We start from the raw sequence: 23,161 nt of genomic DNA, 5'->3' as shown, positions 1-23,161 counted from the left end.
TTTCAGCTGTCATGTCAAAGCAGTGACTAAATCAGCGTACTACCACCTAAAAAATATTGCAAGAATCAGATGCTTTGTGCCCAGGCAAGACCTGGAGAAACTAGTCCATGCCTTCATCACCAGCAGGGTGGACTATTGTAATGGTCTCCTCACTGGCCTTCCCAAAAAGACCATCAGACAGCTGCAGCTCATCCAGAACACTGCTGCCAGGATCCTGACTCGAACCAGAAAATCAGAGCACATCACACCAGTCCTCAGGTCCTTACACTGGCTTCCAGTGACATTTAGAATTGATTTTAAAGCACTTTTACTCGTTTATAGATCACTCAATGGACTAGGACCTAAATACATTGCAGATATGATCACTATTTATACACCTAACAGACCACTCAGATCACTAGGATCAAGTCAGTTAGAAATACCAAAGGTTCACACCAAACAAGGAGAATCTGCTTTTAGTTATTATGCTGCTCGCATCTGGAACCAGCTTCCTGAGGAGACCAGATGTGCTGAAACATTAGTCACTTTTAAATCCAGACTCAAAACTCATCTGTTTAGTTGTGCATTTACAGAATGAGCACTGTGCTGCGTCCGAACTGTGCTACTTTGCTTCTTTTATTTTTAACTGTTTTAAATCAATCTCTTTTGCTTTAAATTCAATTTATCTTAAATCAGTGTTTTTATTTTATTTTAATTTCTTTTATTGTTATTTAAATCTTGTAATTATTTTATTTCCTCTTTTGTAAAGCACCTTGAATTACCATTGTGTATGAAATGTGCTATATAAATAAACTTGCCTTGCCTTGCCTTGCCTATCCAAATGCATTTTGGGGAAACACTCGGTTGCGTATTTATCATCCTATCGCAACTGTTTTTGGCCAGGGACAAGATGTTGCTCTGGGACCAATGTTTGCTGGGATGCCATTAATGGCCTTATTCCAGTCCTCTTCTATTTTAGTTATGTATCTATTGTGTAAGGAGGTGAATCAAAACCTGTAAATGCAATAAGACTGATCTGAGAAGAGATATTCAAAAGAACAAAAGGAGAGTAAACAACACCACCTCCCCCTGTTGTGTTTGACACCCTCTTCACCTCTGCTCTTCCTGCTTCTCCTCCTTCTGCCCAAAGGACTTGGTTTAAAGTTCATTAGGAATAAGGCATTATACGTCATGTGTCTTGTGAACCTATTGTTCTTCACTTTCATGTTTGGTCTCATTTGAAAGGTCTCAGTGCGATTGGTAAATTGGTCTCAATTTCACCGTAGTCACTTATATTATGGAGAAGATTAAGAACTTGGTAGAACTGTGTTCCGCTGAGGAGAAGGTGGTGTACAGATGTAACTGTGTTAAAGAAGATGTGTTGCACCGATGTAGAAGCACTCTTCATTAACTGCAAGCCTTTCTACTCGCCGCGGGAGTTTTGCTCGTTTATTCTGGTGTGTGTTTACATCCCTCCGCAAGCGCACGTGAGTCTGGCTTTACAAAAACTTGCCGATCTGATCACAGAGACTGAGCAACAACACCCGGACTCTGTTTTAATCATTCTCGGGGACTTTAATAAAGCCAACCTCTCACGTGAACTGCCAAAATTCAGACAGCACGTTACCTGTCCAACCAGAGACCGTAACATACTGGATCACTGCTACACCGTAATAAAGGATGCTTATCACTCCGTCCAACGAGCTGCCCTGGGACTTTCTGATCACTGTTTGGTCCATCTCATACCGACCTACAGGCAAAAGCTGAAATCAGCTAAACCTGTTCTTAGGACTGTAAAAATATGGACTAACGAAGCAGAGTGGGATTTACAAACCTGCTTTTCTCTCACTGATTGGACTGTCTTTGAAGCTGCTGCCACAGATCTGGACGAGCTCACAGAAACGGTAACATCATATATTAGTTTCTGTGAGGACATATGTATTCCTACCAGGACTTATTTAACTTACAACAATGACAAACCATGGTTCACTGCTAAACTCAGTCAGCTCCGTCAAGCCAAAGAAGATGCTCGCAGGATAGGGGACAGAGCCTTGTATAAGCAGGCCAAGTACACACTAGAAAAGGAGATCAGAGTGGCGAAGAGGAATTATTCTGAAAAGCTTCGCACCCAGTTCTCCTCTAGTGACACAGCTTCTGTGTGGAAAGGTCTGAAAGACATCACCAATTACAAGGCACCATCCCCCAGCACTGTGGCAAATCAACAACTGGTAGATGACCTGAACGAGTTCTACTGCAGGTTTGAAAAGGAACAATTCTCACCTCCTGTAATCCCCCTCTCCCCCAAATCAAATCAAATCAAATTCACCTGCCCAAATTCACCTCACACCTGCCCTTCAACTCAGCGAAGATGACGTGTGCCAGGTCTTCAGGAAGAACAAAAGAAGAAAGGCACCAGGCCCAGACGGTGTTACTCCAGCCTGTCTGAAAACCTGTGCTGACCAACTGGCCCCCATCTTCACTCAGATCTTCAACAGATCATTGGAGCTGTGTGTAGTACCTTCATGCTTCAAACGCTCCACCATCATCCCCATCCCAAAGAAACCCAAAATTAATGGACTTAATGATTTCAGACCCGTGGCTCTAACGTCGGTGGTCATGAAATCATTTGAAAAACTGGTTCTGGGTTATCTGAAGGACTTTACAAGACCCTACTGGACCCCTGCAGTTTTGCGTACAGAGCAAACAGGTCAGTGGACGATGCAGTCAATATGGGATAGAACTGTACCTATCCACATTAAACAAAAGGGTTAAGAAAATCACTCTGGACCCCTCACATCCAGCACACTCCATCTTCAAACTGTTGCCGTCTGGTCGCGCTACAGAGCACTGGGTACCAGGACAGCCAGACAAAAGAACAGTTTCTTCCCCAGGCAGTCCATGTCATGAACACTTAAGGACACTTATTTATTTAACATACACATAACACTGCACAAACACATTCCTGTTACACTTGAATGTTTATAGTATATATTTTTATTTTTTTCTATTTTTATTTTATTTTTGCTGTGTTGCACATTTTATATTTTGTATATTGTACATAATTCTCTTTATATCTGTCTTGTCTTGTTATCGTGTTGCACTGTAGAGTTTTTGTCACTAAAACAAATTCCTCGTATGTGCAAACATACCTGGCAATAAAGTGATTCTGATTCTGATTCTGATTCTGTCCTTCTTTTGGGCCTCTGAACGTGTTCCAGCCAGGTGTGACACTGGAGCACGGGAACCTAAACACCAAAAGGTTTATACAACTACATTTGGCATCTCTCTTTGTCTGGTCTGTGACAAAGGAAAGTGACAAAACACAACAAGGCACGATTCTGTAGCCAGATCGGCCCGTAGTGGGGTGTATGACCTCATACACTACACCATGTACTTTTTAAAGACCAGGCATACTGACCTTTTAAGTTTGTTTTATTTAGTTTTGTGTTATTTTTGTACTGCTGATCAGTTGTGCAAATGTTTATCAATTATACCAATTTGGAAACTGTTCTTACCTGGCAAAATAAATGTTGATCTTGGTTAACTTATAATATTGTCTGAAATAACTTTTCTAGTAGGTTAGTGACTTCTGAGGTTTTCCGCATTGTTGGCGTGCTAGGGTGAGTCAGATCAACGATCGATGGATGGAGCCGTCTTGAGATCTTGACTTCTGGCCTCCAAACTGGCTTAGCATGCTATTACTTGGGGAATGCATAAAAAATTACTCTTTTTGAGTCTATCGAGGACATGGCTGCATTAAGGTAAGCGATCTACGGTGTAGCCTCTGACTAAGACCTGGACTAGCCCAGATGTGTCGTGAGTCTGTTCTGGCCAAACAAGGTCTCTAAGCGACCCAGACTCCTAACGAACGATAAGTCGAAACTAGGAAATATTATAGTTAATTAATAATCCAAATTTAATCACAACTAGAGGGATCAGCAGTTACCTTTTGATAAATATAAATAAAATCACGAAAGATTGGAGTCGGATAAAATTGTGTATAAGGTCAGTACTATAATTGGAAACCCAAAAGATTAATAAATATTAGTGATTTTCGAGGAGACGCAAAGAAAAGACCGAACACGCATTGACCTTCGACCAGGGCCTCTGGATTCCATTCTGCAGGAAAAGGGGACCCTTACAATTGCTTCTCCCACATGTTTGTTTTAGCAAGGCAGCCTGTGTTGCAACTAGGTAAAGGAAGGTACTTGCCAGGTCACATGTGACTACTTTGCATTGCTTTATTCATTTAAAACCTGGACACCACCACCACAAATGTGGCTTTTTGTTAATGACTGTTAAATCCTTTAGTAGTACAGTAACATCTTACAGTTCCAGTTTAGTTTTTCAAATTCTTACATTATCCTTTAACTTGGACTGCCATCTAGTGGTGAAAAGATTTTGGACCCGGTGTCAAACTTGCTTGCAGTTCCCCTGATCTAAACTAACACACTGTGAATGTAAAGGACTGGATCACGATTTTTTTCATTGAACTTGGATATTTATTAGACCAAAATCGGTACACAGCATCTCGTAGATTGTCTGGAAAAATGTACTGTTACGGCCTTTACAGTCAAAATCATAATTCATGTTGTAAAACTGTATTCTTCCATCTTTGAAACATGGTCAAGTTACGGATAGGTTCAGGTATCGAACAATGGTTCCAAATTTCTAAGAACCGGGTATTTGAGATGTGCATTCCACTTAAAAATCATCAACTGTTCTGTTTCCACTGCAGAAAAAAAATTATAGGCCAGAATTCACTTTTTACATTTGACGAGTATACAAAATACATGAGTATATCATCATAAACACTGCCATTTTTGTGTTTCAGGTGAATGTAAACAGATGAGTAAAAAATCGCACGTGTAGTAGTATTTTTAAATCTGTGAGCATTTGATGTTAGAGACAGCCGCCAAATAAACGCTCTGCCTGTGAATAAGTTAAACAAGGAATGAAAGGGTTTACTTTTATTTGTATAAGCATTTCTTTCCCTAGCCACAGAATCGCGCCTTGTGTTTTGTCCTTTCCTTATATGCTCAGACCAGAGAAAGAGATCCCAAGTTTAGTTGTAAAAACCTTTTGGTGTTTAGGTTCCCGTGCTGCAGGGTCACACTGGCTGGAACACTTTCAGAGACCCAAAAGAAGGACACACCCCCTTTTCCACAGAACACTGTTCTACCAATATCTTAATCTTTTGCATAATATACGTGATTACTGTGAAATTGAGACCAGTTTACCAATCGCACTGAGACCTTTCAAATGAGACCAAACATGAAAGTGAAGAACAATAGGTTCACAAGACACATGAAATATAATGCCTTAACGCAGTGTATTGTAATGCATGTGTTTCAGAATAGAGCAGCTATAGTCGGGACAGGGTTCAAGTATCATTCAAAGCTTATGTATTATTAAACTGCCTTTCAGAAGATACATACACGTTTTGAAAAAGAAACAGTCCAGAATTGTCAAAATGTCAACAACTGGATTCAGCTATTGAAGGATAAAACCAAGGTTGAATTCAAAATGGCAGAAAAGCATTAATACTACAATGTTATTTTGAATTGGGCTCAAGTTTGGATTTTTATGTATGTAAACAAGGATAATTGAATCAATGAAAATCACACAGCTACTAAATCTCTGACTGGAACGAACAGGTGTGGAGAATCATGAGGATTTAATTAAGAGGCAGGGACTATCCTTAATTACCTTAAAACCTGAAGAGTGCAAAAAGACCAAACGCCAGCATCTTCACAGTGTGCCTGACTGTTCAATCATGGTTGTCAGATGGCTGTTGGTTGAGATTCTAGCACTTTGTGCTCTCTGTCATGCTGTTCCTCAGTGGAGTAATCTGCCCCAGAGTCCTCAGAACATTCAGCAGCTGGTTCAACAACAGCCACCCAGCCAGAAGGTTCAGCAGCCACAACAACAGCCACCCAGCCAGTGGGTTAAGCAGCCGGTTCAACAGCAGCCACCCAGCCAGCAGGATAAGCAGCCGGTTCAACAGCAGCCACCCAGCCAGTGGGTTAAGCAGCCGGTTCAACAGCAGCCGGTTCAACAGCAGCCGGTTCAACAGCAGCCGGTTCAACAGCAGCCGGTTCAACAGCAGCCAGTTCAACAGCAGCCACCCAGCCAGTGGGTTAAGCAGCCAGTTCAACAGCAGCCACCCAGCCAGTGGGTTAAGCAGCCGGTTCAACAGCAGCCACCCAGCCAGTGGGTTAAGCAGCCGGTTCAACAACAGCCACCCAGCCAGCAGGATAAGCAGCCGGTTCAACAGCAGCCACCCAGCCAGCAGGATAAGCAGCCGGTTCAACAGCAGCCACCCAGCCAGTGGGTTAAGCAGCCGGTTCAACAGCAGCCAGTTCAACAGCAGCCACCCAGCCAGTGGGTTAAGCAGCCGGTTCAACAGCAGCCACCCAGCCAGTGGGTTAAGCAGCCGGTTCAACAGCAGCCACCCAGCCAGTGGGTTAAGCAGCCGGTTCAACAGCAGCCACCCAGCCAGTGGGTTAAGCAGCCAGTTCAACAGCAGCCACCCAGCCAGTGGGTTAAGCAGCCAGTTCAACAGCAGCCACCCAGCCAGTGGGTTAAGCAGCCAGTTCAACAGCAGCCACCCAGCCAGTGGGTTAAGCAGCCAGTTCAACAGCAGCCACCCAGCCAGTGGGTTAAGCAGCCAGTTCAACAGCAGCCACCCAGCCAGTGGGTTAAACAGCCAGTTCAACAGCAGCCACCCAGCCAGCTGGTTCAACAACCTAACCAGCAGTTTCCCCTTCAGAAGCCAGTGGCACAGACGGAGCCCATTGATAAGTGTACTGTAGCTGATTATGATCAGATCCCATGTGGACAACCTGGGATCAGTGGTGCTGAGTGTAATGCTGTCAACTGCTGCTTTGATGGGCAGCAATGCTTCTATGGAAGGGCAGGTAAGCATTCCGGGGGGTAATTCTGTTGCCTGTAACTTGACTCGGCGTTAACCTGCTCTTGTACCTTGTTCTAGTGACTGTCCAGTGTATTCGAGATGGTCAGTTTGTGGTAGTGGTCGCTAGAGATGTTACTGTGCCTCAACTGAGTCTGGATTCGGTTCGTCTACTGGGTGGAAGTGACCCGCCTTGCGCTCCTGTGGATTCCACACCTTCCTTTGCTATATACCAGTTCCCTGTGACCGCATGTGGCACGAGCATGATGGTGAGCAGCTGCTTCTGGCTCTATTCTGCACCGCGTACGATTTGACTAGACGTTAACGGTGTTGCTGTTTACAGGAGGACAGTGGATATGTGGTGTATGAGAACAGAATGACCTCCTCATACGAAGTTGGCGTTGGACCACTTGGATCCATCACGAGGGACAGTCACTTTGAGTAAGTGGTCTATGACTGGCTAAGAATGATCTATGACCAGTGCTACAAGCTGATTGTCTTTCTGTCTGTCTCTGTCCAGGCTTCTCTTCCAGTGCAGATACTCTGGAACATCTGTGGAAGCTCTGGTTGTGGAGGTCAACTCTGTTCCTCCACCTCCACCAGTAGCTGCTCCTGGACCTCTCAGGGTGGAGCTCAGACTGGCCAATGGCCAGTGTGTCACCAAGGGCTGTGCTGAAGGTAAGTACTGTGTCCCATGTGTCTCCAGGTTGCAGCGCTTTCTGGTAAAAGCCTAGTTTTGTTCCTCAGGGGATGAGGCCTACACGTCCTACTACAGTGACGCTGATTATCCCGTCACAAAAGTCCTGCGGGAGCCTGTGTATGTTGAAGTGCACATTATGGAGAGGACTGACCCCAACATTGTCCTGATGCTGGGACATTGCTGGGCGACCTCCACCTCCAGTCCACTCAGTCTGCCCCAGTGGGACCTTCTGATTGATGGGTGAGCGTACAGCCGACTATATCCAGTTGGTGTGCAGGGAGACACTTTCTGACCTCCTTTCCCTTTCAGATGCCCTTACCAGGATGACCGTTATCTGACCACATTGGTTCCAGTAACTGGATCATCTGGTGTGCAGTTCCCGACCCACTACAAGCGCTTTGTTGTGAAGATGTTTACGTTTGTAGATCCAACCTCACTGGCTCCTCTGCAGGAAACGGTATGCCCCCCCTTTACCAGGTTTTCACTGAGCTTCTTGACCTAATCTCTACTCCTACTTTTGCTTCTCAGATCTTCATCCACTGCAGTACAGAGGTGTGCCATCCGTCTTCTGGCTCTTGTGAGCAAAGCTGCACCAGGAAACGTGAGTTCTTGTATTCTCTTGACTAGAAGATGACCCGTTTATTTGAATTAATAAAAACAATTTTCTCTCTCTCCCTCCCCCAGGAAGAGCTACTCCTATCCAGGCCATCTTTGGTGAACCAACTGTGGTTTCTAGTGGACAAGTTACTCTAGTCATGTAAATCTAGTTTTTTAATAAACCTTTTGTGGATCAAAATCTGTTTTCTTGTCTTTTATACAAAGACAGTGCAGTTGGACTGGAACTGGAAGTTAAGTGCTGGGCGTCCGGTCAGAGGAGAACTGACCCCAACTGAGTTTGGTTTCTCCCAAGGTTTTTTTTTTTTTTTTTTCTCCATTCTGTATGCATGGGGTTTTGTTTCCTTGCCGCTGTCGCCTCTGGCTTGCTTGGTTGGGGACACTTAATTTCTAGTGACTATCGTTGACTACAGAGACCGTCTCTGCATTTAATAAGAAATTGGTCACTCTCGTCACTATACATCCCTGTCATTATACTGTACAGTGCTTTGATGCAACCTGTGTTGTTAAAAGCGCTATATAAATAAAAATGATTGATAGAGTTGGCCATGAAAAACTTGCGTCTCCTGTCCCAGTTGATATTCAAACACCAACACGCATCCCATCAAGCTATAGTTTAAACTCACTAGGTATTCTGGCTTTGCAGAATTTTTATACAAGCCTGACCTGGATTACAACATGAGGTTCTGAACTGGGTGGTGATGGTTGACTTGTTTAGGTAACAGGATGTTTGCCTAAAAGTCATGGGAGGCTGACCTGAAATTATGTCATGGAAAATTTTCCTACAAAATATATTTAAGGTACTTTGTACATGTTGGTGGTTACTGTGACTTCTGGCTGTGTATAGTTCAATATACTGTTGACAGCAGGAGAGCTTGCAGAAAACAGTTATTCAATCACTTTGCAGGCAACCACTAAGAACTGTAGACATGTACAAACCTATCCAAACCTAACCTATGAAGTTCACAAGGTGAATGCATACCTTGACTCAAGGGGTCAAACAACCAAAAGGCAAGTCAAGAATCTTGGTGTGATTCTAGAGACCGACCTTAGTTTCAGCTGTCATGTCAAAGCAGTGACTAAATCAGCGTACTACCACCTAAAAATATTGCAAGAATCAGATGCTTTGTGCCCAGGCAAGACCTGGAGAAACTAGTCCATGCCTTCATCACCAGCAGGGTGGACTATTGTAATGGTCTCCTCACTGGCCTTCCCAAAAAGACCATCAGACAGCTGCAGCTCATCCAGAACACTGCTGCCAGGATCCTGACTCGAACCAGAAAATCAGAGCACATCACACCAGTCCTCAGGTCCTTACACTGGCTTCCAGTGACATTTAGAATTGATTTTAAAGCACTTTTACTCGTTTATAGATCACTCAATGGACTAGGACCTAAATACATTGCAGATATGATCACTATTTATACACCTAACAGACCACTCAGATCACTAGGATCAAGTCAGTTAGAAATACCAAAGGTTCACACCAAACAAGGAGAATCTGCTTTTAGTTATTATGCTGCTCGCATCTGGAACCAGCTTCCTGAGGAGACCAGATGTGCTGAAACATTAGTCACTTTTAAATCCAGACTCAAAACTCATCTGTTTAGTTGTGCATTTACAGAATGAGCACTGTGCTGCGTCCGAACTGTGCTACTTTGCTTCTTTTATTTTTAACTGTTTTAAATCAATCTCTTTTTGCTTTAAATTCAATTTATCTTAAATCAGTGTTTTTATTTTATTTTAATTTCTTTTATTGTTATTTAAATCTTGTAATTATTTTATTTCCTCTTTTGTAAAGCACCTTGAATTACCATTGTGTATGAAATGTGCTATATAAATAAACTTGCCTTGCCTTGCCTTGCCTATCCAAATGCATTTTGGGGAAACACTCGGTTGCGTATTTATCATCCTATCGCAACTGTTTTTGGCCAGGGACAAGATGTTGCTCTGGGACCAATGTTTGCTGGGATGCCATTAATGGCCTTATTCCAGTCCTCTTCTATTTTAGTTATGTATCTATTGTGTAAGGAGGTGAATCAAAACCTGTAAATGCAATAAGACTGATCTGAGAAGAGATATTCAAAAGAACACAAAGGAGAGTAAACAACACCACCTCCCCCTGTTGTGTTTGACACCCTCTTCACCTCTGCTCTTCCTGCTTCTCCTCCTTCTGCCCAAAGGACTTGGTTTAAAGTTCATTAGGAATAAGGCATTATACGTCATGTGTCTTGTGAACCTATTGTTCTTCACTTTCATGTTTGGTCTCATTTGAAAGGTCTCAGTGCGATTGGTAAATTGGTCTCAATTTCACCGTAGTCACTTATATTATGGAGAAGATTAAGAACTTGGTAGAACTGTGTTCCGCTGAGGAGAAGGTGGTGTACAGATGTAACTGTGTTAAAGAAGATGTGTTGCACCGATGTAGAAGCACTCTTCATTAACTGCAAGCCTTTCTACTCGCTTGCGGGAGTTTTGCTCGTTTATTCTGGTGTGTGTTTACATCCTCCGCAAGCGCACGTGAGTCTGGCTTTACAAAAACTTGCCGATCTGATCACAGAGACTGAGCAACAACACCCGGACTCTGTTTTAATCATTCGGGGACTTTAATAAAGCCAACCTCTCACGTGAACTGCCAAAATTCAGACAGCACGTTACCTGTCCAACCAGAGACCGTAACATACTGGATCACTGCTACACCGTAATAAAGGATGCTTATCACTCCGTCCAACGAGCTGCCCTGGGACTTTCTGATCACTGTTTGGTCCATCTCATACCGACCTACAGGCAAAAGCTGAAATCAGCTAAACCTGTTCTTAGGACTGTAAAAATATGGACTAACGAAGCAGAGTGGGATTTACAAACCTGCTTTTCTCTCACTGATTGGACTGTCTTTGAAGCTGCTGCCACAGATCTGGACGAGCTCACAGAAACGGTAACATCATATATTAGTTTCTGTGAGGACATATGTATTCCTACCAGGACTTATTTAACTTACAACAATGACAAACCATGGTTCACTGCTAAACTCAGTCAGCTCCGTCAAGCCAAAGAAGATGCTCGCAGGATAGGGGACAGAGCCTTGTATAAGCAGGCCAAGTACACACTAGAAAAGGAGATCAGAGTGGCGAAGAGGAATTATTCTGAAAAGCTTCGCACCCAGTTCTCCTCTAGTGACACAGCTTCTGTGTGGAAAGGTCTGAAAGACATCACCAATTACAAGGCACCATCCCCCAGCACTGTGGCAAATCAACAACTGGTAGATGACCTGAACGAGTTCTACTGCAGGTTTGAAAAGGAACAATTCTCACCTCCTGTAATCCCCTCTCCCCAAATCAAATCAAATCAAATTCACCTGCCCAAATTCACCTCACACCTGCCCTTCAACTCAGCGAAGATGACGTGTGCCAGGTCTTCAGGAAGAACAAAAGAAGAAAGGCACCAGGCCCAGACGGTGTTACTCCAGCCTGTCTGAAAACCTGTGCTGACCAACTGGCCCCCATCTTCACTCAGATCTTCAACAGATCATTGGAGCTGTGTGTAGTACCTTCATGCTTCAAACGCTCCACCATCATCCCCATCCCAAAGAAACCCAAAATTAATGGACTTAATGATTTCAGACCCGTGGCTCTAACGTCGGTGGTCATGAAATCATTTGAAAACTGGTTCTGGGTTATCTGAAGGACTTTACAAGACCCCTACTGGACCCCCTGCAGTTTGCGTACAGAGCAAACAGGTCAGTGGACGATGCAGTCAATATGGGATAGAACTGTACCTATCCACATTAAACAAAAGGGTTAAGAAAATCACTCTGGACCCCTCACATCCAGCACACTCCATCTTCAAACTGTTGCCGCCTGGTCGCCGCTACAGAGCACTGGGTACCAGGACAGCCAGACAAAAGAACAGTTTCTTCCCCAGGCAGTCCATGTCATGAACACTTAAGGACACTTATTTATTTAACATACACATAACACTGCACAAACACATTCCTGTTACACTTGAATGTTTATAGTATATATTTTTATTTTTTTTCTATTTTTATTTTATTTTTGCTGTGTTGCACATTTTATATTTTGTATATTGTACATAATTCTCTTTATATCTGTCTTGTCTTGTTATCGTGTTGCACTGTAGAGTTTTTGTCACTAAAACAAATTCCTCGTATGTGCAAACATACCTGGCAATAAAGTGATTCTGATTCTGATTCTGATTCTGTCCTTCTTTTGGGCCTCTGAACGTGTTCCAGCCAGGTGTGACACTGGAGCACGGGAACCTAAACACCAAAAGGTTTATACAACTACATTTGGCATCTCTTTGTCTGGTCTGTGACAAAGGAAAGTGACAAAACACAACAAGGCACGATTCTGTAGCCAGATCGGCCCGTAGTGGGGTGTATGACCTCATACACTACACCATGTACTTTTTAAAGACCAGGCATACTGACCTTTTAAGTTTGTTTTATTTAGTTTTGTGTTATTTTTGTACTGCTGATCAGTTGTGCAAATGTTTATCAATTATACCAATTTGGAAACTGTTCTTACCTGGCAAAATAAATGTTGATCTTGGTTAACTTATAATATTGTCTGAAATAACTTTTCTAGTAGGTTAGTGACTTCTGAGGTTTTCCGCATTGTTGGCGTGCTAGCGTGAGTCAGATCAACGATCGATGGATGGAGCCGTCTTGAGATCTTGACTTCTGGCCTCCAAACTGGCTTAGCATGCTATTACTTGGGGAATGCATAAAAAATTACTCTTTTTGAGTCTATCGAGGACATGGCTGCATTAAGGTAAGCGATCTACGGTGTAGCCTCTGACTAAGACCTGGACTAGCCCAGATGTGTCGTGAGTCTGTTCTGGCCAAACAAGGTCTCTAAGCGACCCAGACTCCTAACGAACGATAAGTCGAAACTAGGAAATATTATAGTTAATTAATAATCCAAATTTAATCACAACTAGAGGGATCAGCAGTTACCTTTTGATAAATATAAATAAAATCACGAAAGATTGGAGTCGGATAAAATTGTGTATAAGGTCAGTACTATAATTGGAAACCCAAAAGATTAATAAATATTAGTGATTTTCGAGGAGACGCAAAGAAAAGACCGAACACGCATTGACCTTCGACCAGGGCCTCTGGATTCCATTCTGCAGGAAAAGGGGGACCCTTACAATTGCTTCTCCCACATGTTTGTTTTAGCAAGGCAGCCTGTGTTGCAACTAGGTAAAGGAAGGTACTTGCCAGGTCACATGTGACTACTTTGCATTGCTTTATTCATTTAAAACCTGGACACCACCACCACAAATGTGGCTTTTTGTTAATGACTGTTAAATCCTTTAGTAGTACAGTAACATCTTACAGTTCCAGTTTAGTTTTTCAAATTCTTACATTATCCTTTAACTTGGACTGCCATCTAGTGGTGAAAAGATTTTGGACCCGGTGTCAAACTTGCTTGCAGTTCCCCTGATCTAAACTAACACACTGTGAATGTAAAGGACTGGATCACGATTTTTTTCATTGAACTTGGATATTTATTAGACCAAAATCGGTACACAGCATCTCGTAGATTGTCTGGAAAAATGTACTGTTACGGCCTTTACAGTCAAAATCATAATTCATGTTGTAAAACTGTATTCTTCCATCTTTGAAACATGGTCAAGTTACGGATAGGTTCAGGTATCGAACAATGGTTCCAAATTTCTAAGAACCGGGTATTTGAGATGTGCATTCCACTTAAAAATCATCAACTGTTCTGTTTCCACTGCAGAAAAAAAAATTATAGGCCAGAATTCACTTTTTACATTTGACGAGTATACAAAATACATGAGTATATCATCATAAACACTGCCATTTTTGTGTTTCAGGTGAATGTAAACAGATGAGTAAAAAATCGCACGTGTAGTAGTACTTTTAAATCTGTGAGCATTTGATGTTAGAGACAGCCGCCAAATAAACGCTCTGCCTGTGAATAAGTTAAACAAGGAATGAAAGGGTTTACTTTTATTTGTATAAGCATTTCTTTCCCTAGCCACAGAATCGCGCCTTGTGTTTTGTCCTTTCCTTATATGCTCAGACCAGAGAAAGAGATCCCCAAGTTTAGTTGTAAAACCTTTTGGTGTTTAGGTTCCCGTGCTGCAGGGTCACACTGGCTGGAACACTTTCAGAGACCCAAAAGAAGGACACACCCCTTTTCCACAGAACACTGTTCTACCAATATCTTAATCTTTTGCATAATATACGTGATTACTGTGAAATTGAGACCAGTTTACCAATCGCACTGAGACCTTTCAAATGAGACCAAACATGAAAGTGAAGAACAATAGGTTCACAAGACACATGAAATATAATGCCTTAACGCAGTGTATTGTAATGCATGTGTTTCAGAATAGAGCAGCTATAGTCGGGACAGGGTTCAAGTATCATTCAAAGCTTATGTATTATTAAACTGCTTTTCAGAAGATACATACACGTTTTGAAAAAGAAACAGTCCAGAATTGTCAAAATGTCAACAACTGGATTCAGCTATTGAAGGATAAAACCAAGGTTGAATTCAAAATGGCAGAAAAGCATTAATACTACAATGTTATTTTGAATTGGGCTCAAGTTTGGATTTTTATGTATGTAAACAAGGATAATTGAATCAATGAAAATCACACAGCTACTAAATCTCTGACTGGAACGAACAGGTGTGGAGAATCATGAGGATTTAATTAAGAGGCAGGGACTATCCTTAATTACCTTAAAACCTGAAGAGTGCAAAAAGACCAAACGCCAGCATCTTCACAGTGTGCCTGACTGTTCAATCATGGTTGTCAGATGGCTGTTGGTTGAGATTCTAGCACTTTGTGCTCTCTGTCATGCTGTTCCTCAGTGGAGTAATCTGCCCCAGAGTCCTCAGAACATTCAGCAGCTGGTTCAACAACAGCCACCCAGCCAGAAGGTTCAGCAGCCACCCAGCCAGCAGGATAAGCAGCCGGTTCAACAGCAGCCACCCAGCCAGCAGGATAAGCAGCCGGTTCAACAGCAGCCACCCAGCCAGTGGGTTAAGCAGCCGGTTCAACAGCAGCCACCCAGCCAGCAGGATAAGCAGCCAGGTTCAACAGCAGCCACCCAGCCAGTGGGTTAAGCAGCCGGTTCAACAGCAGCCACCCAGCCAGTGGGTTAAGCAGCCGGTTCAACAGCAGCCAGTTCAACAGCAGCCACCCAGCCAGTGGGTTAAGCAGCCGGTTCAACAGCAGCCAGTTCAACAGCAGCCACCCAGCCAGTGGGTTAAGCAGCCGGTTCAACAGCAGCCACCCAGCCAGCAGGATAAGCAGCCGGTTCAACAGCAGCCACCCAGCCAGTGGGTTAAGCAGCCGGTTCAACAGCAGCCACCCAGCCAGTGGGTTAAGCAGCCGGTTCAACAGCAGCCACCCAGCCAGCAGGATAAGCAGCCAGGTTCAACAGCAGCCACCCAGCCAGTGGGTTAAGCAGCCGGTTCAACAGCAGCCACCCAGCCAGTGGGTTAAGCAGCCGGTTCAACAGCAGCCAGTTCAACAGCAGCCACCCAGCCAGTGGGTTAAGCAGCCGGTTCAACAGCAGCCAGTTCAACAGCAGCCACCCAGCCAGTGGGTTAAGCAGCCAGTTCAACAGCAGCCACCCAGCCAGTGGGTTAAGCAGCCAGTTCAACAGCAGCCACCCAGCCAGTGGGTTAAGCAGCCAGTTCAACAGCAGCCACAGAGCCAGTGGGTTAAGCAGCCAGTTCAACAGCAGCCACCCAGCCAGTGGGTTAAGCAGCCAGTTCAACAGCAGCCACCCAGCCAGTGGGTTAAGCAGCCAGTTCAACAGCAGCCACCCAGCCAGTGGGTTAAGCAGCCAGTTCAACAGCAGCCACCCAGCCAGTGGATTAAGAAGCCAGTTCAACAGCAGCCACCCAGCCAGTGGGTTAAACAGCCAGTTCAACAGCAGCCACCCAGCCAGCTGGTTCAACAACCTAACCAGCAGTTTCCCCTTCAGAAGCCAGTGGCACAGACGGAGCCCCTTGATAAGTGTACTGTAGCTGATTATGATCAGATCCCATGTGGACAACCTGGGATCAGTGGTGCTGAGTGTAACGCTATCAACTGCTGCTTTGATGGGCAGCAATGCTTCTATGGAAGGGCAGGTAAGCATTCCGGGGGGTAATTCTGTTGCCTGTAACTTGACTCGGCGTTAACCTGCTCTTGTACCTTGTTCTAGTGACTGTCCAGTGTATTCGAGATGGTCAGTTTGTGGTAGTGGTCGCTAGAGATGTTACTGTGCCTCAACTGAGTCTGGATTCGGTTCGTCTACTGGGTGGAAGTGACCCGCCTTGCGCTCCTGTGGATTCCACACCTTCCTTTGCTATATACCAGTTCCCTGTGACCGCATGTGGCACGAGCATGATGGTGAGCAGCTGCTTCTGGCTCTATTCTGCGCGTGCACGATTTGACTAGACGTTAACGGTGTTGCTGTTTACAGGAGGACAGTGGATATGTGGTGTATGAGAACAGAATGACCTCCTCATACGAAGTTGGCGTTGGACCACTTGGATCCATCACGAGGGACAGTCACTTTGAGTAAGTGGTCTATGACTGGCTAAGAATGATCTATGACCAGTGCTACAAGCTGATTGTCTGTCTGTCTGTCTGTCTCTGTCCAGGCTTCTCTTCCAGTGCAGATACTCTGGAACATCTGTGGAAGCTCTGGTTGTGGAGGTCAACTCTGTTCCTCCACCTCCACCAGTAGCTGCTCCTGGACCTCTCAGGGTGGAGCTCAGACTGGCCAATGGCCAGTGTGTCACCAAGGGCTGTGCTGAAGGTAAGTACTGTGTCCCATGTGTCTCCAGGTTGCAGCGCTTTCTGGTAAAAGCCTAGTTTTGTTCCTCAGGGGATGAGGCCTACACGTCCTACTACAGTGACGCTGATTATCCCGTCACAAAAGTCCTGCGGGAGCCTGTGTATGTTGAAGTGCACATTATGGAGAGGACTGACCCCAACATTATCCTGATGCTGGGACATTGCTGGGCGACCTCCACCTCCAGTCCACTCAGTCTGCCCCAGTGGGACCTTCTGATTGATGGGTGAGCGTACAGCCGACTATATCCAGTTGGTGTGCAGGGAGACCCTTTCTGACCTCCTTTCCCTTTCAGATGCCCTTACCAGGATGACCGTTATCTGACCACATTGGTTCCAGTAACTGGATCATCTGGTGTGCAGTTCCCGACCCACTACAAGCGCTTTGTTGTGAAGATGTTTACGTTTGTAGATCCAACCTCACTGGCTCCTCTGCAGGAAACGGTATGCCCCACTTTACCAGGTTTTCACTGAGCCTCTTGACCTAATCTCTACTCCTACTTTTGCTTCTCAGATCTTCATCCACTGCAGTACAGCGGTGTGCCATCCGTCTTCTGGCTCTTGTGAGCAAAGCTGCACCAGGAAACGTGAGTTCTTGTATTCTCTTGACTAGATGACCCGTTTATTTGAATTAATAAAAACAATTTTCTCTCTCTCTCTCCCCAGGAAGAGCTACTCCTATCCAGGCCATCTTTGGTGAACCAACTGTGGTTTCTAGTGGACAAGTTACTCTAGTCATGTAAATCTAGTTGTTGTTGGTTTGGTTTTTTTTTTTTTTTTTTTTTTTTTTTTTTAAATAAACTTTTTGTGGATCAAGAGTGTTGGTTTTTGTTTATCAAATTGTCACATACATGGTACGACATGCAGTGAAATGCTTTTTACAATTGTCCAGTGTAAAAATAAAGTATAGAAATAAAATGTAAAGTGGCTAGTGACGAAATTGTCCAGTGTGGAGAAAAGTAACAAGTATCTTGGGAAAGAGGGGTGAACATGAGTCCCGGTAATTAGGTGCTGGGTGTTTCCTGGTTCAGACTCCATCTGGCCTGTGGGAAGAAGCTCCTCCTCATTCTGTTTGCCTTCAGGGAACGAAAGCGCTTTCCTGAACACCACAGAGAAAAGAGTCCATTGTTGGGGTGGCTGAGGTCTTCCACGATCTTCCTGGCCCCCTTGTATAGCACAGCTTGTTGTAGCTGTGGGCTAACCGCACCACCCTCTGAAGGGCTCGCCTGTCCTGTATGGTGCTGTTCCGGAACTAGGAGGTGATGTTTCCCGTTGGGACACTCTCAATGGTGCAGGTGTAAAAGTTCCTGAGATGGGAGTCTGAAGTCCCTTAAGCGTCTCGGATGGTATAGATGCTGCTGCCGGGCCTTCTTCACCAGGGTGTTGATGTGACAAAACCAAGACAGTTCCTGCTTGACGTGAACACTCAGGTACAGAACTGTCCACTCTCTCCACTGGGGTCCCGTTGATCATGATGGTATGAGCGCACCTGCTTCGTGCTGAAGTCCACTATTAACTCCTTTGTTTTGCTGGTGTTCAGTAAGTAGGTTGTTCTCCTGACACCATCTCTCCAGGTTGTTGATCTCCAGAAGGTAGGCAATCTCGTTGTTGGAGATCAGGCCCACCACGACCGTGTCGTCAGCAAATTTAATGAAGTTTGTAGTGGCCACAGTCATGTGTGTACAGCAGGGGACTCAGAACACAACCCTGAGGGGCTCCAGTGCTGAGAGTGAGGGAGGATGAGGTGTGTTTTTTCCATCCGTACGGCCTGTGGTCTGTCGGTCAGGAAGTTGGTGATCTAGTGACGCAGGGATGGGCTGAGTCCCAGGACCTCCAACTTTGAGGTGAGTGTGGAGGGAACTATGGTGTTGAACGCTGAACTATAGTCCACGAACAGCATTTTCACAGTTCCCTTTTCTAAAATCCAGGTGCCTCGTGGAGGTGTGTGATGGTATCCTCCATAGAACGTTTCTGGCGGTAGGCGAACTGTAGTGGGTCCAGTGTGTCCGGTAGTGATGCAGTGAAGTCTCTGACCAGTCTCTCAAAGCACTTCATCACTACCGACGTCAGAGCTACAGGGCGGTAATCATTCAGGCAAGAGGGCTGAGGTTTCTTCGGCACAGGGACGATGATGAACTGTTTGAAACACGAGGGACTGTTCCAGGGAGAGATTGAATGTCTCAGTGAACACCGGTGCTAGCTGGTCAGCACAGGCTCTCAGAACTCAACCTGTGATGCCGTCAGGTCCTGCTGCCTTCCTGGTGTTCACTTTCCTGAATGCCCTCCTTACGTCGTGCTCCAAAATGGTGATTGTGATTTTCCTCTCTGGCTCTCTCGGCATGCATGCTGTTCATGATACCGCTGCTAGCAAGATTAGCTGCTGCCTCGAAACGAGAATAAAAGGTGTTTAGCTCATCTGCCAGAGAAGCATCCGCGCTCTCCACTCTGGAGGTTGGCGTTTTATAGTCTGTGATGTTTCTCAGTCCGTGGCACAGGCTCCTAGAGTCACTGTTGAAACTGTAAGTCTAGCTTCTTCCCGTAGCGCCTCTTTGCCTCCTTCACCGCTCTGCGCATGCTGTGCGACGGAGCTTTGTATTTAGTCATATCCCCGGTGACTATCCCCGTGTTATAGGCTGCGGAGGGAGATCTCAGATAGTCGCGGATGGTTTCGTCTACCCACGGTTTCTGGTTGGGAAACCTCCTGATGACTGTTTTCTCTACCGTGTCATCTGCTAGTTTCCCGACGAATCCTACCACCGCTTCCGTAAACACGTTGACGTCCTCTGAGCTGTACTTGAACATGGCCCAGTCTGCGTCATCCAAAGTGTCCTGCAGAGCGGCCACTGATTGGTCAGACTAGCGTGACACTTCCCTCTGTACTGGGGCTTCCTGTTTCAGCCTCTGTTTATAAACAGGCATGAGGAAGATGGCGGCATGGTCCGATTTGCCAAACGGTGGGCATGATTTTGCCTTGTAGCTCTCTCTGAAGGGTGTGTAGCAGTGATCCAGTTTCCTTGCACTCCTGGTTGGGCAGGTGATGTGCTGGTGAAAGTTTGGCAGTGCGCTCTTGAAGTTTGCACTGTTAAAATCCCTCAACACAATGAGTGCGGCGTCCCAGTGCTGTGACTGGTGTGTTGTTAAGTGTTTGTGTAAGTCCCATATAGCAGTGTCCATGTCCGCTGGAGGTGGAATATAAACGGCACTGACTATGGCCGAGCTGAATTTCCGTGGAAGATAGAAAGGGGCAACATTTGATGGTCAGAAGTTCCAGGTTTGGTGTGCAGGAGCGTGAGAGAGGAACAATGCTTGCACTGTTGCACCAGCTGTTGTTCACCATCAGAGACACTCCATCTCCCCTTGTCTTGTCCATGCGGTAAACGGAGAAAAACTCTGCAGGTTGTATGGCGTGGTCCAGTACCGCTGGGTTCAGCCATGTCTCGGGGAAGCAGAGAAGGTTGCAGTCCCGAATGTCTCTCTGGAACTTGATCCTTGCCCTGAAGTCATCGAGCTTGTTTTCCAGAGACTGGACGTTGGCTAACAGGACACTAGGTAGGGGAGCACGGTGTGTTCCTGACGCAGAGTGCGGGTCGCGTCCTTCAAAACAGCGAAAGGTGGGTGCATTGTACACCAATAGATTATAAGAGTGGCTCTGTCATATGTAATGATAGCCATCTTATATAAAGAAAACAGCGTAGACTATTCAAAATACAGACGATTAACAAAAAAACTAAGTTTTGCCGGAGCAGTCGTGACTGCAGCTGACCAACCTACAGTTGCTGACTTGGACTACATGAGGTACTGAATTAGGTGTTAATGGTTGACTTGGGTTAACACATCCTGTTTCCCAAACATCTGCCCAACATGTATGCACATCTGGAGGGGATACTTGGAACCTCTGGATTAAGGGTTGGCAAGTTTAGTGTAGGCTAAGATTTTACCACTTTGTTCTGGCCAGAACAAAGTTTAACTTTAGTTAAACTGAAATAGAGCCTTGTAACTGGTAGTAAGCTGTTACTGTTAAGTCCTGATGTAGGACAGTCCTTAACCAAGCCACATTTGTATGGTGGTGTCTAGGTTTTTTTTTTTTTTTTTTTTTTTAAGTAACGTGAAACATTTGTCTAATGGCAACTTCTTGGGCCTGACAAGAGTCACAGTAGGATGATGTCAATATTTATTGAAGGATTTCTTTTAAAAAATTAAAATGTGGTTGCATGTCAAGTTGTTACTTTTGACTTCTAGCTATGTAGTTCAATAGACCCCTATATCCTGTCATCAGAAGGGCTTGCAGACAGCCAGTTACTCACTTTGCATGATATACTTCACCTTCTAGGTTCCGTTCTGTCATGCACATACAGTAGTACAACTTAAAGTACTTGCCTGCAGATGAAAGTACTCAACACACGCAAAGTACCACCTACTTGACTTGAGCTGCCTCAAAATTCTACTATTACATGCGCTGTTGTACTCGGACCATCCCTGCAGTCTCAAAAGTCTGTATGTGGTATGTGTATGTGGAGTGCAACTGTTCATGAACCCACCTAATGACAAATGATTTAATATGGCTGTCCTCTCACAACAGTGTATATATAGGTCTATTGAACTATATGCAGCTAGAAGTCAAAGTAACTTTACATGCAACCACAGAGGACTGTAGACATGTATAAACATATCTAAATTAATTTTGGCGAAAACATTTCATTATGTACTTTTGCATATGTTGTCCTACCGCAACTGTTTTTGGACAGGGACAAGATGTTGCCACAGGGCCAATGTTTGCTGGGATGCCGTTAATGGGCTTATTCCAGTCCTCTTCTATTAATTTTATTTATCTATTGCATCTCCCACATATGTTTATTTTAGCAAGGCAGCCTGTGTTGCAAGTTGGGAAAGGAAGGTACTTGCTAGGTCACATGTAATTACTCTGCTTTATTCATTTAAAACCTGGACACCACCACACAAATGTGGCTTTTTGTAAATGACCGTACTACTAAAGAATTTAACACCGAAACATCTTACAAGTTACGAAAGAGACTGTAACAGTATGTTACAATTCCAGTTTTGTTTTCTATCAATTAATATTTTACATTATCCTTTAACTTGGTTTTTTGACCAGGTGCCAAACTTGCTTGCAGATCCCCTGATCTAAATTAACGCATTGTGAATGTAAAAGACTGGATCACCAATTTTCTCATTGAACTTTGATAAGATCAAGTCAAGTCAAGTGGCTCTTTCCAGATGGCAGGAGGGTGAATAATGTGTGTGAGTGATGTGTGGGGTCCTGTGCTATATTGTGGGCTTTGCGGATGCAGCGTGTGCTGTAAATGTCCATGATAGAGGGCAAAGAGACGCCTGAAAGATATTTATTAGACCAAAATTGGTACACAGCATGTCGTAGATTGTCTGGAAAAATGTACTGTTACGGCCTCTACAGTCAAAATCATATTTCATATGTTGCCAAAATTATATTCTTCCAGCCTTGAAACATTGTGAAGTTAGGGATAGGTGCAGGTATCGAAAACTGGTTCCAAATTTCTATGAACCGGGTATTTGCTGAGATGTGAATTCCACTTAAAAATCATATCAATTGTTCTGTGTGTTTCCACTGCAGAAAAAAATTGTAGGCCAGAATTCACTTTTTACATTTATGGACGAGTACACAAAATACATGAGTATGTCATCATAAACACTGCCGTTTTTGTGTTTCAGGTTAATGTAAACAGATGAGTAAAAAAATGCATGCGTAGCAGTATTTTTAAATCTGTGATCACTTGGTGTTAGAAACAGCCGCCTAATAAACATAAACATTTCTTTCCCACTCCAGACAAACATGATGGTCGCAAGTAAAATAATTCTTTAGCATGTTAAGCTAAGAGAAAAAACCTGGCGCAGCCATGTGAATTTCAATAAATTTGAGCCAATTTATTTCCTCATGAGTAAAGGGTTAAACCTGCACTCTGTTAAATTGATCTTGTAACACATGCAATATTTTTAAAACACTTACTTTATAATATGAATAAATGTTTTTATTATAATAAAGCATTTAAGAGTAGAGCTTAACTCTAATGGTGGTGAAAGTGTTCAAGTATAAGTCAAAGCTTATG

The 23,161-nt window shown here is 44.2% G+C and overlaps 2 protein-coding genes across 2 annotated transcripts; both read left to right on the top strand.

Moving 5' to 3' along the window:
• Nucleotides 1-5,755: 5,755 nt before the first annotated feature.
• LOC122325523 (zona pellucida sperm-binding protein 4-like) lies at nt 5,756-8,388 on the top strand. Its single transcript, XM_043220559.1, has 9 exons — nt 5,756-5,926; nt 6,590-6,899; nt 6,974-7,161; nt 7,236-7,333; nt 7,413-7,570; nt 7,640-7,832; nt 7,902-8,049; nt 8,121-8,193; nt 8,277-8,388. The coding sequence occupies exons 1-9, from the start codon at nt 5,756-5,758 to the stop codon at nt 8,351-8,353; spliced, it is 1,416 nt and encodes a 471-aa protein (XP_043076494.1). The 3' UTR covers nt 8,354-8,388.
• A 5,471-nt stretch (nt 8,389-13,859) lies between these two features.
• On the top strand, nt 13,860-17,831 carry LOC122325522 (zona pellucida sperm-binding protein 4-like). The gene is made up of 11 exons (XM_043220558.1): nt 13,860-13,919; nt 14,073-14,078; nt 15,080-15,148; nt 16,042-16,351; nt 16,426-16,613; nt 16,687-16,784; nt 16,868-17,025; nt 17,095-17,287; nt 17,357-17,504; nt 17,575-17,647; nt 17,727-17,831. Exons 1-11 carry the CDS (start codon nt 13,860-13,862, stop codon nt 17,801-17,803), a joined length of 1,380 nt encoding a protein of 459 aa, XP_043076493.1. The 3' UTR covers nt 17,804-17,831.
• Nucleotides 17,832-23,161: the final 5,330 nt, after the last annotated feature.

The sequence above is a fragment of the Puntigrus tetrazona genome, chromosome 20 (assembly GCF_018831695.1).
Source record: "Puntigrus tetrazona isolate hp1 chromosome 20, ASM1883169v1, whole genome shotgun sequence".
Taxonomy (NCBI): Eukaryota; Metazoa; Chordata; class Actinopteri; order Cypriniformes; family Cyprinidae; genus Puntigrus; species Puntigrus tetrazona.
The sequence above is the reverse complement of the archived record's forward strand: the minus strand, read 5'-3'. Positions and strand labels throughout refer to the sequence as shown.